At 39.6% G+C, this 19518-nt stretch overlaps 1 protein-coding gene across 7 annotated transcripts in view; it reads right to left on the bottom strand.

Moving 5' to 3' along the window:
- Window positions 1–1870: 1870 nt before the first annotated feature.
- Window positions 1871–19518, bottom strand: part of RPS6KC1 (ribosomal protein S6 kinase C1) — a 92946-nt gene continuing 75298 nt past the window's right edge. For 4 of the 7 annotated variants that reach the window (XM_064446206.1, XM_064446211.1, XM_064446208.1 and 1 more), the window contains 4 exons: window positions 19388–19477; window positions 8427–8509; window positions 7638–7733; window positions 1871–4478 (listed from right to left, as the gene is read on the bottom strand). In XM_064446206.1, the coding sequence (XP_064302276.1) occupies window positions 4368–4478; window positions 7638–7733; window positions 8427–8509; window positions 19388–19477 (380 nt within the window). In that variant the 3' untranslated portion in view covers window positions 1871–4367. The remainder of the gene's footprint in view (window positions 4479–7637; window positions 7734–8426; window positions 8510–19387; window positions 19478–19518) is intronic. The other 3 variants (XR_010372029.1, XR_010372030.1, XM_064446209.1) reach the window with 3 other exon arrangements.

Genomic DNA, 19518 nt, shown 5'->3' with positions numbered 1-19518 from the left:
CACACAAAGCACCCTGTCCTGGAGGCTGCCTGAGCCCCTCACACACACCCTATGCGCCTGCTGCGGCTGCCAGCATCCCCGCTGTTGTTCAGCCAAGTCCTTCACTCCCCCATCTTGTCCCCACACGCATTTATGTAAGCAGGAGCTGCGCCCCAGCCTCGTGACCTTGCCCAGGCCCTCGTCCTCCTGCAGTGCCATGGTGCGGCACCCTCACAGGGTCCAGCACTAGAGGTGAGATCATACAGAAAGTCCTTAGGCAGCCCCAGGCCTGGACCGGTCCTCGCTATACCCCAGCCTGCCATTTTTTGGTGGCTACACACTAAACAACCACCATTAGCGTACGTGGTGCCAGGTACTACTGCAGATCGAGAGCCCACGGGAGGTCTGGCCCACCATGCCATGCAAGAAGCTGCTAGGCAGAAGCATGGCGGGAGGAAACAAGAGGCACTGTGGTCACATAAAGGGCCTCTCCAGCTGCATCTCCAACCGTACCCTGAGGATGCTGTACAGTAACTGGCAGTCCTGAGGTGATGAGCTGCTGAGGCAAGGGAAGGGGCAGCATTTAACAGGCCACTGCTGCAGAGAGACAAAGAAATCCTGTCCGTGCAATTTCTTAGACCCTGCAAAAAGCTGTGGGGCTCTGATTTGAAACCTATGGGCAGCTTGGAAGACACCAAGCTGAGGGCCAGCTGCAAGAGGGTCTCTTCAGCCACAGATGCTGCTGACCGGAAGAGGACTTTGGGGTGCTTAGCCCTGGACAGACCAGGCTGCAGGCTGGCTCACCGGCACGCCCTGGAGCCCAGGTAAAGCACCGTCACGCAGTATGCAGGGCCTGGCAGCAGCCAGGAGGCACAGAATTCAGCTCACAGCAAACCCCACACAGAAAGCACAAACCCGAAGAAATCAACAAATGTACTTTTTCATTTTATTGCTAAAATCTGTACCATAAATCTCACCAGAGAGGAAGTTTCTGTTTTTCCAGCTTCCTACTCAGTGTCCTTGAGAAAACAAATAACACCAGACTAAAAAAAAAAAATATCCCATAATGGTTTACTTCATACTTCCCTGTACCTTGTTATGCTGAGTGCTTCATTTAGAAAAGGCTGACCTCCCCAGCCTTCTTCATCCCAGTGCCCTTCGCTGCAGGGACACACCAAGGAACAGGTTTACCACTGGAGAGAGGAGCCGGGTAGATGTTCCAGCACAGGTAACCCTGCCGACTCAGCATCCCAAAGGTGCGCGGAGAGTCAGCGTGACAGTGGCTGCTGTCTGAGAGGTGATTTTCACAGGAGATATAGGAGCTGTGCTACAAGCACAGAAGCTGTGAATAAAGCCATTAAAAGCAAAGTTATGTCCCTTGTACTTCATGAGATGCAATTTCTTCTGTAGGTCTGGGCAGGGCCCCTGGCTCACCTCACAGCAATTCTACCCAGTGCAAGCCTTCAAACATTTTGTCTCCCAGCTTTTCTCAGTAGGACACAAAAAACATTACAGAGCAGTTCAACAGGGTGCAATGGATTACCACTTTGAAATGTCCTAAGTGTGTTATCTGCCTTACCTGAATACCCATAGGAGAGTAGGAAAATCTATAGGTTTATTTTACTGTGGTTTACATAGACAGTAACCCCACACTGAACAAAATGGCGCCAATTTGTTTTGCTATCAGCCATTAGATGTAACAGAAGGAAGGTGGAACAGACTTTGCACTCCTTAACAGTCAGCAAGAGAGAGATGTGTACCTTCATAAAAGGCATCAAAAAGGAGATATCCAGAACATTTCAAGTCATAAAAGCAAAGGAAAAAAGCTTCGATTAGGTAGGAAGGATCGTCTTCAAAACTAAACGTAAAATTCAGAAACCCGAAGTCTGAATTAGGCTCGAAAGGTTTTGTTTATTAAAGGAATACATGTAAACACCAACACAACATAATACATGTTAAAGGGGAAAAAAATAGACACAGGAGGTGTTTGTGCAATTAACTCCAGACCATGCTTCCTTTAGCAAAACCATTATCAGAGTCAGTGATAACGTTACAAAAACCTGTAGCATTTCAAAGGCTCATTTCTGGCAAGCTGTCTTGCCAAGCGCCCCATTCCTTATAGTCTCCGTGATCTAGACTTCCTCACTACTAACATACTTGAAAAAGAAGTACTTCTGTGTCCTTCACTAAACCAAGTGCTTTGCAGTGAGAGTGACTGGTCATCTGGTTTCTGCCAGAACAGCATTTTCCTTGTGCTGCTCACAGAAACTAGCTCGTGCTCCTGGGCTATCTTATCCTGCCTTTACTTGCAACCAGCACACAGGTACAACCTGAACAAGAGAGTATTTCAAAGTAACATGAAAAAATTTTTTTTTTTTTTTTTTTTTTTTTACAGTTATCACCAGGCAAATGCAATGGGACAGATCAACACAGGCAACAACATTATCTAGTGGCCAGGCTAGAGAGCCCCAGCGATGGAGTCAGGTGGCTGAGGGAAGGGAATCTTCCCTTGAGTAACAAGCCCTCTCCAAAGTCACAGCCAGGGCAGTGCTGGAAGGAAGCTCTGGATCAGCTTGGTCTCCGCATTAGAGATTTCCGACCCGCTCGGCACAGGAAGTTGTTCCTGTGGCTCACCTGAGGGAGTTCCTGTTATGAAGCCAGAGGGTGGTAGGTTGAAACACAGTTTCTGAGAGTGATGTAATCTTGGACAGCACTCCGTAGGCAGTGATACTAGTGACCTGGTTACAACCTGCGGTGTTGTTACAGCCCCTCTCCTGGCCTGGTGATCACAAGAAAGGGAAGAAAGAAAAAAAGAGGGGAGTGGAATAATCTAAAAAGGAAAAAAAGTTTCCAGATTTCCTTTGTTTAAGTGAAGCATTTTCCTTTTCCACTTTATTTGAATACACCGACCTGGTGTTTAACAGATGGAGACTGTGCAGATGCACTTTTGGGAGTGCCCATAAAATACGCTGCTAAAATACAAATGGAGGAATACTTTTTTTTGTGAGTTGTAAATTCAATAATCATCGCTGTCATCTCACTTTCCCAAAGGAATTTGCCCTTTGTTCTCCGGATAAAGCTGGGGAGAAGAAGAAAAAGGAAAAAAAAAAACAGTGAGAGCAAAGGGAACATTTAGGAAAAAACCCACAGATCCATAATCTGTACAAGCATCGCAGCGTACAGCATTTGTACGTCAGGAACCCATACAAGCATGGCTGCTTAGCAGCAACAGCAGCGCACAGCAAAATATTCTGCATGTCTTATATTCTTCTCCCATTCTCCAGACCTTTCTAACAAACAAACAGGTCAGCTAATTGGCTCACACCCAAGTCTTACCCACTAGGGTTTGCTCACAGATATCACTTAGTCATTTGGCATGAGCAAAACCCAGGCTTCTTCCTGTTAGAGCAATGGTGCAGGTTTTCTTTGATTTATTAAGACTATTAACAAACAGGAGAGTTCAGAAGCTTCCTCAAGCAGAAGAGCACAAGCAGAAAGGTTTTTTCCTGAAGTAGCAGCTAAAAATAGGACACTTAGAGGAAGTAAAGTTCATTAAGTGATAAAGTGGTGGCTGCAGTGATGAGAGAAGAGTTTTTCCTTTTTTAATCTATACATTTATTTAGCATTATGGTTTTTGTTCCTTATTAGAGTGCTAAAGCAGTGTTTATCCGGCTGAGGAAAAGATTTCCCTTTCTGTAGTGACTTTAACATGTAGCTCATCAAATACAATGGAGTCAAGAGTTTTAAACAGACATTGCCAGCCAACAAAGTACAACATTTGACAGTGTTATTTGCCTTTTATATGCTCTTTCCACAGTGGGAAACGATATGCCATTTTCAAGACACATTCCACAGTATTATGCAACAGCTTTCTTAATTTTTAATGTGTCGACTTTGCATAAAGCATTTTAGTATTTTATTCAGCATATACCATTAATAAATTATTTGCTCTTTCCTCCCCCCCTCCCCTCTTCTGCTGAGCTGTACTCAGCATAGGGAAATGGTCTATTGACATTACAAAAGACACTTTCAATGGGCACAGTCTATAGACACTTCCATCACGAAGCAAAGCACCAGGAGCACATTCCTGTTTCTACTTCACCAACAAGCTGGCAGTGCTAAACATGCTGCCCAGGAGTTCCCTCACAAACCACCCTTTGGTGAAAAGCTTTACACAAAAGTAGCAACCAGTTGCCGTAAAAATAATCTAGCACCCTGTACAACCAGTGATTCCTGTTAAAAGTGTTCACTTTTGGCCTGATTGCTCCAGCGTCCTTTAGTCATCACGTCCAAATGGTTTGGGGCATCCAAAGGAAGCAAGTCAGGGTGCTTCTGTGCCAAAGAAACTTGTCCACTTGACCTGAGTTTGTTCAGAGGGCACGCATCTCTCATCTCAGCAGATCTGCCCATTCTATAAGGGCAAAAAATGGATGAGATTTGATGTCTTCAACACCAGCAACACCAGCACCAAGACGCTCCGCAGGATTAAACTGCAAAAGCTTGATATAAAAGAAAAATAGATATATGATTCAGTGAGTAAGAACAAAAACAACTGCTTAGAAGTTCCAGAAAGGTCTAAGGTAAGGGACATCCTACTGTTTTCCTGCTCTATGAATTACTTTCAAGAGTGCAAAAGCATACTTGAAATTCCTAAAATCCAGTAAATGGAAGAAGACTCTCCTTTCCTTGAGTCTCAGTGTTACAGTCTTCAGAGACTACTGATCACAGCATGCAATTCCCTGAAGCACTGCACACTGGGACTTCATTTTAAGTTTAACCTCATTTTAAAAAAATAGAGCAGCAGCCAGAGCCTGCATCGGTATAAGTCTGGACACTGCGTTTGCTTCATGTTAACCTTTGCTCACACCACTGTGTTACGGCTACATCAGGGACAGTGGTCTGTAACTTTCCGTTTCATAAATTGTAAGTTGGTCCTAAAATACCAGGATATTAGAGCCAGTTCTCTATTTCCTAACACACACACACACAAAAAAAAAAAGTTTTAAAGAGTCCTGCAAATGGATTAAAACTGAAAAATCAAAACCCCAGTGAAAGAAACAAAACAGTGTAATGGCTTTATGGAAATTTCCTAAAATTCAGCACCTCCTTTGCTTTTTAGTTGTACATCACATGCTGAATTCATGTGAAAAGGAAATCACAATATTTACATCTGTTTAAAGATACCAATCCATATAAAAGGGAATGCAAAGGTAATACTCCAAAGAGACTAATAAAGACACAAAAATATTTTGCCATTTTAGAGAACTGTTCATACTCTATTCAATTACAGCCAGTACAAAGACATGATTTCTTTCTTGCCTTTTTCTGCAACAGCTAATAGGATAACTTCTCCCAGTTGTCACTTGGAACAATGTGTATTCATATCTTAATGCACTCAACATCTAAGTGAGTCTACATCCATAAACATAGGAATTTACACATTTTAAGATGGCTCTGCTATTTGCAGTCATAATGTCACATAGTAAAGGTAGCTCAGTGACAGCGAATAGTGCTGCTCTGCTATCTTCCACAAGCCAGCAGAAACAGATGCAGCCAGGGTCTCTCTGTCTTCAGCTGAAATACAACTGGCACCAGCAGGGAGACACTAAGCACGGACACTTACTTTCTGGAGTTTGCCCTTCTAGAAGAACTTTAATCTTAGAAAGCAGATGCAACACAAACTGCAATAGATACCTATTGAAAAGTCATGCTGCAGATTTTGTTGGTAGTAAAGACTGGAGATGCCTGAAAAAAATACTGGGTGCAAAATACCAAACCAACATAAAAATAACAACTTCATCTTTCACCAGAATTAAACAGATCTCCGTTTTCTTAGAAGCTGGCTAAATGAAGGAGGTGTTTACAGTGAAGTCACCTGCACTGGAAGCCACAGCAGGAGACAATGTCTCCTGCTTTTCTGTATAGCTTTTCTATACACACTTTTCTGTATAGCTGAACATTGATCCCAGAGAGTTATTCTGTGATGCTTTGACCTGTTTACCCTTGGCAGTGGGGGGAAGGAAAGTCGCAATGACAAATTGCTATCCATGCCAAGAGAGCTTTCTTCCTTTTCCTGACAAGGCTTCCTCAACAATGAATGGCAGCTTCCTTGGATAGTCACACAACAAAAATGTGATTTACTAGCTCATATAGTCGAACCTCCACCAGATAAGTCACCACACTAGACTGAAGGCTTAACCTAACAGGCACTGGGGTGACAGTTCTCTGAACACATTTGGCCTTGTAATATATCTGCAAGTGGCAGAGATATATTTGCCACTTAAACCACAAGTGCCAAAAGAGCCAGTCTTTGGCATATTTGAGAATAGGCAATACATTAGTCTGCAGTGAAGAACAATCCTACATTGGCAGGGAGATGTGGACTGGAAAGACTTCATTTGTCTTCACTTCCAGTCTTAATGGGAGGAATTCCCTTCTTCAAGTGTGGTTTTGCTTTCCCTTAGCCATTTGAGACCTGCAGCACCTGTGGGTGAGGGTAACAATTTGCTACCCTCTAAGAATACAAATGCAGATTAGACAAAAATGGGATTTTTTCTTTAGTCACTTCCCTTTCTACCTTTGCCCGAAACACACAGACACATGCTTTCACCTTCAGTGACTTTTTGTCACCTAGTCAAAATAAGAGGTCCAAACATCTAGTTCTACTTCCATTATTCATTTCACAGTAAAGGCACAGAAATCAATCTGTCACTGGTCTTTTGACCTGCTCAATTTTAAAAATCTCTTTCCTTCGTTTTGTTCAAGAACTGTTCACTCTGCTCTGTTCAAATCTACATCTAAGTGATGTCATTATTTATGCACCCACTAGCAAGATACTCTTCAAAGCCAAACAACACAGTTCACATATATCACTTATTCTACTCAAGTGGAATAGGTCAGATTCAGGATCCATTTCCCCAGATAGGCCAAGATTAACTAGAAGGAAGATAGCATTAACTGAAATTCAAGACCCTGTACTACAAGTTTATTCTCTCAGTCTTGACTACCTAAAGCTAAGAGTAAACTAAAACTAGCAGTCAATACTATTCCTATTAGTTTGAAAATATTGCATCGGTCTGGAAGGTTGTCTATATTTTAAGGTTTCCTACTCTGCCTTTTGTCCAACCTACCAGTTATCTTATTGCAGAAGTAATTGTATTCACAATTTAAAGTGCTTCTCTTAACAAATGGCATCCAGAAGTTTTCCTGGAGGACAGCTACAGATTTTCAACCACAGCAAGGTCATAACTTCTAATCAGTGCATTACAGGTTTCATAGTACTTAGAGCTATCTTGCTGAATTGGCATCAACATTTTTTAGTCTAATTCATTACAAATGTTTCCATGAACATTTAGAGCAGAATTCCTAAAATGCTCATGCATTTCCAGCAGGTGTTTCCAGAGCACTTGGCATTGACCAAACTTGTTCTTTGAAGAAATAGCAAAGCACTTCCTACAGAGACACATGGCAGCAGAAGTCAAAGTTTCCAGATGCAACAAAACAGCTGGGCAAAATTCATCAGTGTTGACAAAAGACCTATCCATGTTCCTATCAGCAGCTTTCTGTTTTTATATTTACTTCACCAGAACAACTTAGGTAGATAAGTATTTGTCCAGTCTACAGGTGCACCAATAGAAAACAATTTTCCCCTCAATTACCTGCTGAATGAGTGATCTGGCCTCCTTTGACACATGGTCTGGTATACTCAAAGAAGTATGAGTATTTATTCCTGATGGATGGCACTCAACCAGAGTCTGGAGAAGAAAAAAAAAAAATTTAAAAAAATCAAAGCAAGCAGATACATTTATGAATTAAAAAATTATCTCCTAGTACACATGCAAATTAACACATCACTAAAATTTCAGTGCTTCCCCGTATGAAGTTCTGATTCTAGATGGAATGTCTACAGGCACTGATGTTCCCCTGAAGACACAGTTTTAGAACATTTACGTCTTAGTGCATGTTGCTCAAACTTGAAGAGTCTGGGAATTTGGTGGACTTCACTTTCTTCATGCAGAACTGTCAACTAATCACCGGCTTGATTTGGCTTAGCATTCTTTGTCTCAAAATACCAAATTCATGTGTAACAGCAGCATACGGCTTCTACACTGTCCCAGGAAATAATACTAAAACTATTAGGGAAAAAAATTTGTAAATGTACAGAAAGAATGATAGAGAACTTTGATTTCACTGTGGTTAAGAGGGCAGCATAGGTTTTAGTTATTTTTTCAGTCCTGAGTTTGATATGGCTTTATCAAGTTGTTCTGCTGAAGCTAGAGCATGTTTCGTTTTCTCTGGTCCCAAGCAGACAAAGGAAATTGAGGGTACTCAGGTCGGCAAAACACACCTGAGAAAGACAAGCAAGGAAATCACAACTGGGCACACCACTTGAGAGAAAATACTGGCCAAGAGGTCAGTTTTGTCGAGTAACTTGCTCCCAGCCCTACCTTCCCAGTGAGGAGTTCAAAAAGAATGGCACCCAGGCTCCACCAGTCACAGGCTTCTGTCTCTTCTAGGATAGCACCAACCTCTAAACACAAGACATTTCAATTAATATTAAAAAGGTCAGTTACACCTTCAAAATTAACATATATTTACAAGGTGACTGTTTAATGCTGACAGAACATATACTAAATACCACAGAGCTTTCATTATTCCTGCAATTTAGTTAGCCCTTTAGCCACCTACAGATTGCATTGTTCAAACACAGCAACACAATACATTTCATCCATAATTTGCCTTTTCCATGCATATATAGGCATTTTCAAGACTTGTGGGCATTACAGTTAGGATTCTTCTATACCGGACTAAAACCGGACAGTGACAGACGGTAAAGCAAAACATATTTACAGACTTTACCCTAGTCAGAAGAGCTGGACTCTCTTGTCTGTTGGGAACTGTATAGAGATGCTAAATCTACTTCACATAGCCTAACCACAGCCAGCGACTGTGTATTGCTACAGCTCAGCCCTAACTGTACCTAGATACAAAAAGTTGTTTCCCCAGCATCCAGCCAGCACCCAACACTCTCTTATTGCTGTCCACACACAATAGAGTGGAGAGGTGAGATGGGAGTTATAAAGTTCTTTGACATACAAATTCACGTACGCAGTAGTATGATGCACGCAGAAAACAGCCTCACTGACTCAGGCTTTAAAGTACAAAAATTATTAAATACAAACATACCACGCTGTCTGCTCTAAAACAGGCAGAAAAACAGATTGCGATGAAGATGAAATCTTCATTTTGACTGTCAAAAAAATGCAGAAGCTGCACTAAAATAGATTTGGTGGCAAAAGCCACACCAGCTTCTCAGCAGAGGACAACAATTAGCATACAGTCACACAGTCGTTGCTGTGAAAAGCATTGTGGCATGTTCAAAAAATCTTGCTCATCATTTTATGGAGCTTAGCATGAGCATGGCCAAGGAGAACTACAGATGAGTCACACTCCAGGGTCAGGGAAACGAAGGCGGTAGCCCCAGACCTCCCCCAGATGCAGAGATGCACACACACGCTGAGCACGGGGACATGCCAAGGGCTGCCCCCTCGGACAGCTGCCACACAAGCTGGAAGACACTCAGCACCTTATAGGACTAGGCTGAGGTTGCTGTTGCAAGAACAACAAGGAAGGATGGCTCAGGCATTGTTTCTTTAGGTAGGACATCCCTCACATTGAAAAGTTAATTACGATTAACAGCGTTTGAAAGCCCAATACATCACTATAAGGGTGCCACACACTACAATTTATTCCATTCCTTACAGATTAATAGTTCTATCAGATTGAGAAACTTTTACAAAGATATAAAGGCAGCCACATGAGGAACTGTATCAGCATAATTACAGGCATTTTAAAAATGTTTTAAGATCCCAGACAAGCATCCAGCTGAGGTTGAAATTATGGTAAATTGAGAAAAATTGTGTAAAAATCAAAATCTCTTCTCGCAATTTAATTTTAGATCCCTTCAGAAAGGCAGACCTTCTAGGTAACTGTCCTTTAAAAAATAAAACGAAAAAAAACCCCAAACTCAGGCCTTTCCACAAAGAGTCAAAAAGTAAACTAGAGTCTACTTCTCCAAAATCCAAGTTCATATCTTGAACTGTAAGAACGCTTTCAATATATGCCAAGTCAAAACAACTGTCACTGCAGATCTCTTAAGAGAGCAGCACTGAACTCTTCCATCCACTTTTGACCATGACAAAAATGACACAGGTGGGATAAACTGAGAACAGTTAAGTAACACAAATTTCTCCCTGGGCTGAGGGGCTCTGGCTGGGTTCTCATGCACACAGCAGAAACCATGTGACAAGTCATCTGAACCAACACAAAACAGAAAACGGAAAACTCAGCTGAGGGGAACATCTGAGTATCCTTTTTTACAAAAACGAAATTTTAGCTCAACTTCCCTCCTATTACCCAATATCTGCTTTCCTGCTGCTATCCCTATGTCCCAAAGTTTCCTTACTTCAGATTAAAATAAATGTTTTCCTTAAAAAAGAAAAAAAATCATTGTGAATACTACAAATAAACATGTGTTGTTTACATTCCCTTACTTCAAACAGGTCACATTACTTCTGATGCAATACGCTGATCATAATAAGTTCAGGATATCACATTAATATTACTGCATTTTATCTTGACTACACATCATGGGAAAATTTAGAAACTATAGATTATGAAGTGCTTTCAAGTGATACAGAGTAGCTAGCTAATGTAATATACCACACAGGGCATATGCTTTTTTAAAGCTTTAATATTGCAATAAATCTGAACTACAATATCTGCCTTCACTAAGAAAACATTTTCATCTCAATCCATCAGCAAAGTAATTTAGACAATAAATGGTAGCGACCCATAAGCTTAAGTGAATAACATGGGGATATTTGTGCCAATTCTTTACTTCATGAACCTTGAAATCAAGGCCCTTATCCACATTTGTACAAACGTAAACATGCACATGCATGTGCACCGTGTTGGTGTTTCTAGGACTAGTTGTACAAAATTTGTGGAAAAAAAAATATTCATAACATTCTCAAATTCAAAATTCTTTTAAATCAGAGAAATAAAAAAGCCAAGTAAAAGAAAAATCTGTAGTTCTTACAACTTTACTGCAACGTCATTAAAAGGGAGAGCTTTCTTCTTTCTCCCTTCCCGATGCATGCCCATATGACATCTAGCACCAAGTAGCACATGTCAACAGCAATGCTAAATTCCTGCACAGAAGCAATTTCAACAGCAGCCGCAGGGGTAACTGAAGGGAAGGAGATTTGTAAAAAAAACACTATCAGGTTCAGATAGAGCAATGGTACAGGTAAACACCTTCACTACCCAGCGCTGTCCTCCTTCCAGAGCAGCTGGTCTCAACCAAAAGGCCATTTCTTTATGGTTTCCATACTTATCTCAGTATTTGCATTATACACAGTAGTACCTTACTTTCCTGACAACACTCTGTATTTTTAAACAGAAGTGCTAGTTCTAAAGTAAAAAAAGCAGAACTCAACCTCCCTTGACCACACATCCTTGATAAAGTTATTAACCGTAACACCAAGGCAGGTTTTCTCATTCTTTCTACAGCACCTTAACCTGAAATATACCCTTCATGCTGAAGGATTTCAACAGCTTTTACCAGCACACCTCAAACATTTTCTCCCAAATACAGTTTCCTCCAGGGCTGACAATAAGGCTTCCCAATCAGCACACACAAACACTAGTTAACATAAAAGAAGCCAGGCTTAAAGATGGACTTCGACACTTTTCAACTCAGGCCAGATGGCTTGCGGATCACCAAGAACATAAACTCAATCAAAAACTTTGTAGCATAAACTGTAACATCCAAAAAAATGCATCTGAAGTCAGCTCACAAGAAAATGGTCTCTAGGTGGAAATAAAGCTTCTCCAGACACCTACGAGTCATGAAGGGCTTTGCATTGAGGTGGTTTTCCTGGAATTAAGAAGGGAACCATTTGACTCTTGATGGATTAATAAGAACTTCAAAACCTGAGGGGGCCCCTTCCCTTTCCCCATGTTTCAAGCAGAAGCAGCACACCCTCACATAACGTTTCTGCATTGATAAGAAAAAAAGGAGACACATCTGAACTACCATCAGGTGTCTGAAACTGTTTAGGAAGAAATGGACTTGTCCAACATCCTGAAAACATCAGACAAAATGTTTTCCCCTTCTGTGGCCATTAAGATAAACAGTATTGCATGAAAACCCATTAGAGTCACTTCAGAAATTCTGTTTACCTTGTATGCATTTAATTTTAAAAGCCTACTATTTAATCATATTTTAATATCTATATATGTAAAGAAGCATTTGCAGAGAACCAAGTAAAATGAGTCCAAGCTAATTTACTCTAAGCAGACTCAGTCAGCCAAGATATCATAAGATACAGTCACTAAATAGCGCATCACACAAGCAATCTGGCCATAATGCTTTTCCTAAAATGCTTTAGCAATTTATAAAACACAGTATTGAACCATCTATAGTTAAGTATAAAAAGTTTATCATGGTCTTTAAACAATAAAGTAGTGAGGCAAGTCCAATGAACATCTGCTAAGATCAAATGGAGTATGAAAATAGAAAGTTTCATCTTAAAGGTATTCAAAAACATATTAGCACCTATGTTCCCCTCCAGAAGAAATTTCCTCATGTCACTTAAAAAAAAGAAAAAATTAATAGAGGGAACTGTGTTCTTTCTTCCTTTTAGCAGCCCAAGGTGGAATTAAAACTTCCTCTAAAATAATCAGGTGACAAAAGAGAAAGAAACTTATTATTGCTCTGTTATCAAAACAAAGCAAACACCAATTAACCTTTCAGCTAGCTCCATTTAGTCTCAAAAGGCATCTTCTATACTATCTTCAAATTTTAGCCCCACGTGTAAGAACAATAATAATTTAAAAAAACGAAAAAAGAAAGTAAATAGCAAACAAAACCAACCATGCCACACAGGTAAATTACAGTTTCTTCCTGAGTTATTAACTGGCTTTTATGTCAGCCAGACTAAAATACCAGGTTTTTACAAATCAACAGCTTCGGTATATCTTACTGCTTATTCTAGTTACAGTCTACGAAAAGAACAACAAGAATGCATTCACCTGAAACATGTAGTGTACTTACAACAAGCCTGAGTGCCAAACCACATCAGATTATTTTCAGAAAATACCTCATTTTCTCACCAAACCTATACTTTCAATTACCTACTCCAGGTTCATGACATCTTGTTATTTTGGGAGCAGTCGGTTGTCACTGTTTTCTGTGGGACACCCAGGTGTCTTTGGAGAATCGTACCACTCCAAATGGTTGTTGTGAAGTTGTTACTCCCAGCTTCACAATAATCAGTACTTTTTCTGCAGCTCCAGACCTTTCCTCATTATTCACGCCAGCCATATATTTTTCATGTTAATGTTTAGTCCTGTTTCCTATCACCAGAGCTTTTCAAATCAAGCTAGCCCATCCTTCTGTCTTTGCTCCTCAAAGCTCATTCACCTGCCCTGTTTCTTCCTTTCCTTTTTAGGATTATCCTGAAACATTAATGTCACACAAAAAGCTAGGACAGAGTCAGAGATAAAATCTAGGAAGTCCAGTCTTCACTATAACCATGAGACCAGCCCACCCCTCGACACCGCTCAGGGTCAATGGCACTTTAATCTACCACAGTTATTTTGCTTCTTAAACAATCTACTCAAATTAAATTACTATAATACAGAATAGCAGATTTAATGAGCATCTGCAAACTCCTACTGAAAAACACACACAAATAATATGCAGGTTTTCTAGCATCAAATATCTATTTGGTAAACAGAGGCAAACCATTTTTTTCCTTATTCAGTAAATAAAAATTATAGCATACAGCCTAATAATAGCAACCTAGCAATTTTTATATTCATGCCATATGTTTTAGGTTATCAGCTGCACTTTGCATCGGTATTTCCAATTGTCTAAGAGCAGAAGTGACATCTTCATTTGGGAGTACAAAAATCAGGTTGCACATTAAAACATTTTGGTCTTTTTTGGAAGAAAATCTTTTACCCACAAAGCCTTCTTTTTGCTTAGGTTTTGCATTGTGTACAATTAGTAGCAGGTTAGATAAAACCAAATATACCATATATTTACGTGCGAGCTTCTGAGAAGGCTAGTTTATGTAAATAAGCTTTCATTATAGCACACAGCTTATGAAAGCATCAGAATAATATGATGCATTACTGATGGCCAGTTTCCTACTTACATTTGCTATGAAGCTATGCTCCCTTTGGCTTTACAATCTCAAAAACCAAATCTCCAGTTTTTAGTAAACGCAGTCTGGTGAACTGGTGAAAACTCATTGTTTGGACATGAAATAAAAGACTCCAAAGACAGCCCAGTTCTGAAATCTCATCCTCTGAAAACACTACAAGGATGCGACAGAACACATCCCCGCTGCTGGAACGAGAACTCAAAGAAAGTAAATAAAACATCTCATTCACACATCATATTTTCACATGTTAGACCAGCAAGCTGCTTCTACAACATGACACTTCACAGGTTAGACTGAAAAAGTACCTGAAAGATTTCTTTTTATGGGTAAGCCTTCAACTTAATCTGTTTTAGTTGAAGACAGTCTTGACTAGGCTGCGGCTGTAGATAATTTTGTCTCAATTATTAAGCATACTATGAAGGGTTTTTTTTAAAAAAAGTTACCAATTTGATTTTTAAAATCATGACTATCAAGAAAGAAATATAATTATCACTCCATTTAAAAGGTAAGAACTCTTTATATTTAAGATCACAAAGTTGGCGCAAGCAATACTTAAATAACAGAAGGTGATCATTTGCATTTCAAAATTCATCTATCTTGCTTTTCCCTCAATTAGACCAAAACATGTTGATTCACAGGTTTGTGTGTGTGTTTGTTTCTTTTTTAAACTTATTTATAGAGCAGAATAATGGCCCCCCTGCCAGGCTGGCATTTGCTCAAGTTTCTGTCCGTGTAAATTGAATCTGTTACTGGAATTTTCCCCCCTTCAGAATACCAAGGCACATTAACCAAGAGATAAAGAGATACATTGCTGATACTATCAGCCACCAGGCAAGGTGGATAATGCGAGGGGGGTTTTTTGTTAGTTTTTGTGGGGGTTTTTGGACAAATATGTGATAAGAGTTCTCAGGAGGCACAGAGAGCAAAGGGCTGTTTAAACAGAAGTGAATCATTCTCATCTGATCTGCTAATAACTTTGTATTCAGACATCAGCTGCTTAGTGCACTTTAAAACATTCTGAAAACAAAGTTGGTATAAGAGGAAAAAAATATCACATAAACCTCACATTAGTCACCTTAACTGTATTAATGCAGCAGAAAATCTCAGTTATGAGTGCTTAATTTCTTCTTTAAAAGCAAATAGGTTATTCTTGGCCAAACCCCCCACAGTTTTACTTGAAGTGGTGTTGAGTTTATAGGGGATGACTTATAATCCATCATTTCCCTTGTGGGTTAAAGAAACAACATTTGACGCATCATAGGTGAACAGCAAAGTTTTTGTTTGGCCATTAATCAAAGTATAGCACAGACATTGCTTTTAAGCATCTGCAGACAGCTTTGTCATTGCAGTAGTTGGTTCAGCGTGAACTTTTTTATTGAGTAGAGCTATGCAGAAGAAGAGTTATCCAGCTTTACCAACAGATTCAACAGCACTATAATACACACGACTCTGAGTTTGCGAATACAACTCTTAATATGCAGATCGTTATAAATAAACTGCATCTTCTGTCTCCAGTTCTTATGTGAAGTTAGGTAAATTAGAGCCAGCAAGTGCAACAGCAAAATCCATTAATGGTACAATGCCACCTGCTGTCAATAGTGGAGAAGTGCCACTTCTTGCAACAGATTTAGTCCTGCTTTTAATTTATGCAAGATATAAAATGACAATTGCTATTTCATACAAAATTAATTATATTGCTAGCAGGGAATGGTATGCAGCTTTTTAAACTATCTCTTTCCTCATGTTTTTGACACTTCTCCATTTATAATGTTTGCATTTGTTCCAATATTTTATATATACACTGCATTATCTCTTTTCTACATATGCAGTCACATTGCCTCTCCTCTTCTCATAGGATAACAGAAGCTGAGCAAGTCCTTGCTATCTGCCATGGCAAGGATCTGACACTGTTTATGCACCAATACAACCTTGCTTTACTTTAATACAAGGTTACAACCTGGGGTGCCGAAAGCCTCAAATACAATATCCTAGATCGTGCAAGTAAGCTCCATGTAGTTGGACCTGTTTTCTCCCCTGGGTTTGAAAAGCTTCAACATTAATACATTGTTATCCCTAACCCCTCCAGGAACTGTACTCTGATACATAAACTGTAGAATTTAGACTCCGTGTTTTCCTATAACCAATAAAGCAACTTAAAATATAAGTATGTCCTCAGGCACTTCACTGCTAAGCACTTTATAACTTGCGCTATAAAAAGGTAACACCTGAAACCTTATCAATAAAAAGATGAAATTGTTTCAAATATATTTTTACACCTTTCACATAACTCTACAATACAACTTCCTACCTATTTTAGATTGAGGATATACTGCAATCTGTTCAAATTGCACATTCATCCTCTCCTTTTTCTGCCTCCAAAATTTGCTCCTCAAAAATCAATGCAGAAGAACAACTGCATCCCAATATTCATCACCTGTTCCCAGCCTCCAACACCAGACCCTAAAAGACAGCGTTTTCATAAAGAAATCTTCCCTTTCTTGCATACTTTTCATGAGTGCATTTACATAACAAAATGTTGAAGTCACGCAACATACAAGTTATCATATCCAAATCCTTCTCTATCCCGAACTCTGATGAAAATACACACCAAGCTAAACACACAGATACAAAATTTTACAAGCCAAGTTTCACTGCATCCTTCAGTTAGGACAGAAAAGGAGAGGGAGGACTGTGTACCCAGAGGTAGGGCAACACAGCACACAATACTGGAAACACAAGGAAAATTCAAACCGAGATGAAGACTCACTTTGAGACACTTTATTTAGTCACAATATTGTATTACGATAAGAAATCATAAGACCTGATGAAATTTTGTGAAGACCACTTGTTCACCTCTACAAAACTGCAGCCCTTCCTTCAAGCAGGAAAAAAGCAAGCTGTAAGAAACATTTACCACCAGTTTTAAAAAGCAACTTAAAAAGAATAAAAAAAACTGAACTTGCCAATTTCTCTTAGTGTCCTGAACTGATAATTTCAAAATCCTTACTCCAAGAAGCTGCTGGAGGAGCAATACTATAATGATAAAGGGGAGAGATGGGTTCCAGGGACATGGTACACTCCTTAAAATGAAAAATGATCATCCAAATAAGGTTTATTTTTCCTGTAACATCAGAGCCTAAAGAAAGCCCACTAACGTGATTATTTTTTTAATACTGATGAAAAGTCTTAGAGCTAAGATTTACCAGCAGCAGTAGCCCTAAGAAAGCTGCTTTATACCATTATTGAAGATACTGGTATTAAGTCATTGCACTTGGCTCCAAAATATATTTTGTACTGCTAAGTTATACCAAGTACTACGCTCCTACACAAAAATTAGCATGAAACAGCTACACTAAAATAAGAGTACGCGTTGCAGAGATAACATTAAGATCAAGAAATATGAAAGGTAAGAACCATAAAGCAGTATCAACTCAGCCATCTTGCATAGATCTGATACCTGATATTTGCATTTGCAAATCTTCATCTTGTAGCTCGCCAGTTACAGACCTACAGAGCAAACTGCACCTTGGGGTAGGGCAGAGAGGGTGGAGAGAAGAGGGCAACTTAACCAAGAAAAGCCCGGATAGATACCACACCTGTGCTATGAGCTGGAAATAACAATGGTGCAGAAAACTTTATTCTTGCATTTTGGGTCTTCTAAATGTTGTTTCAATTGCTCCCTAAACAATTACTGCAAGAGTTGGCTGGTTGGGGCTTAGGGGGCGAAAAAGCCTTTCTCTGGATCCTCATTAAAATACAGGAAAATTAAGGTTTGACTTTCACAGCTCACTAATGATGACAGGGTGGTAAAAGGCTGTACTTCAATCTTTGCTACTACTCAACTAGTGAGCGCTTTGTATAAGGCTGGGTTAGGGAAGCAGGAAAATGCCTCTTTTTAACAGGATGTCAGGCACATTGTTAAATAGAAACATCTCCTGCTTGCCAACCACAAGAATTGCTGGGACTTGCCAATTTTCTTGTTCTTGAATTAAAGTGGTGTGAGGGTAGAATGAAAGTGTTTGGTTTGCTTTCATATGTAAAAAGAATTCTTTTCTGTAATAACTGCCCTTTTGACTTGAACCTGGATACCTGGATAGAAAAGATTTTATTTACTATTTATCTCAAGAGGCTGGCATTCAAATTTTTGTTGAGATCCTACCAACTTTTTTCACAAAGAACAGTTCCTTACTATATTTCAGTTGTGGAATGAAGTCACAGAATAAACACCTGATGCCAAACTAAGTTCAGAACTTCCATTGCTGATAACTCTCACTCTAAATTTTTCTGAGCACATTTGCAGACTCTGAGCTTGAACACTACCTGCACGCCAAGTTGCAATGCCTAGCACCAGACCATGCACTCCGCATAAAAAGTATGTTGGCATTTCAAATTCAGAATAAAAAAGAGAAATTGATAATCTAAATAGCCTCCCCGTAGTCAATTCAACTCCAAATGTAGATTTTTTTTTTTTAAGCTAGCTCTGAAATTTTTAAAATATGAAGTTATAAGTAAAACACCTGATTTTTGGCTGTCACTACCATTCAACCACTATATTAGCAGAAAATAAATTGGAAAAAGGAAAAGAGGGAGGGCTCGGTTTCAAGTGCCATCCTTGCCATAAAAACCCAAGAGATATTGATTTTATCGCCCTCATGATTGATGAAAGCAGTTCTAAGAAAAGAGCTCTCTAAACTATTTCAAAGCCCACTGTAGCTCATCAAAAATGTCAGAGGCATCTCTGAGCCTATTAGGGTTGTATTTTTCAAACTGCCACGGGTTTTTTCCCCCCATGTTCTTTGCATGTCTAAATTTTTTGTATTTTGAAGGCTCTTAGTGTCATCCTTTCAGTCTGCCCTTTCCCTTATTTGCTCTTTTCAGTTATCAAGGTGTACTCACACACAGCAAATAACTGCAAGAAAACAAAGCATTCCTTAAATTTGCTTAAACAAGATATTCAATACAATTACACTTTATGGAAATGATCTAACAAACACCACCACAGTTCAACAATATAGCAGTTATGAGCCCTCTAGATTTTTAAGACATTCAGGAAAAAGCAAAGAAATTCAGATATTGCATGATCTCGAGGCTCTGTGCTTCAGAGACTCTGTGAGAAAATGAAAGCTGCTAATCTACTTTCCAAGTGAAACATTGTAGGTGATTGCTCTAACCTGGGGCACAGTACATTCTCTCTATGGCATCGTTGTCACAGGAATCTTCAACCTCCCTCCACCTGCTAAAATACGTTAGCTGAATGTGTCCTAAAAACAAAACGACAGGAGAAATCAAAACATTTTTCCCT

Source organism: Phalacrocorax carbo, chromosome 3, assembly GCF_963921805.1.
Source record: "Phalacrocorax carbo chromosome 3, bPhaCar2.1, whole genome shotgun sequence".
NCBI classification, from domain to species: domain Eukaryota; kingdom Metazoa; phylum Chordata; class Aves; order Suliformes; family Phalacrocoracidae; genus Phalacrocorax; species Phalacrocorax carbo.
Note: the sequence above shows the minus strand (reverse complement) of the source record. Positions and strands in the feature narration are given on the sequence as shown.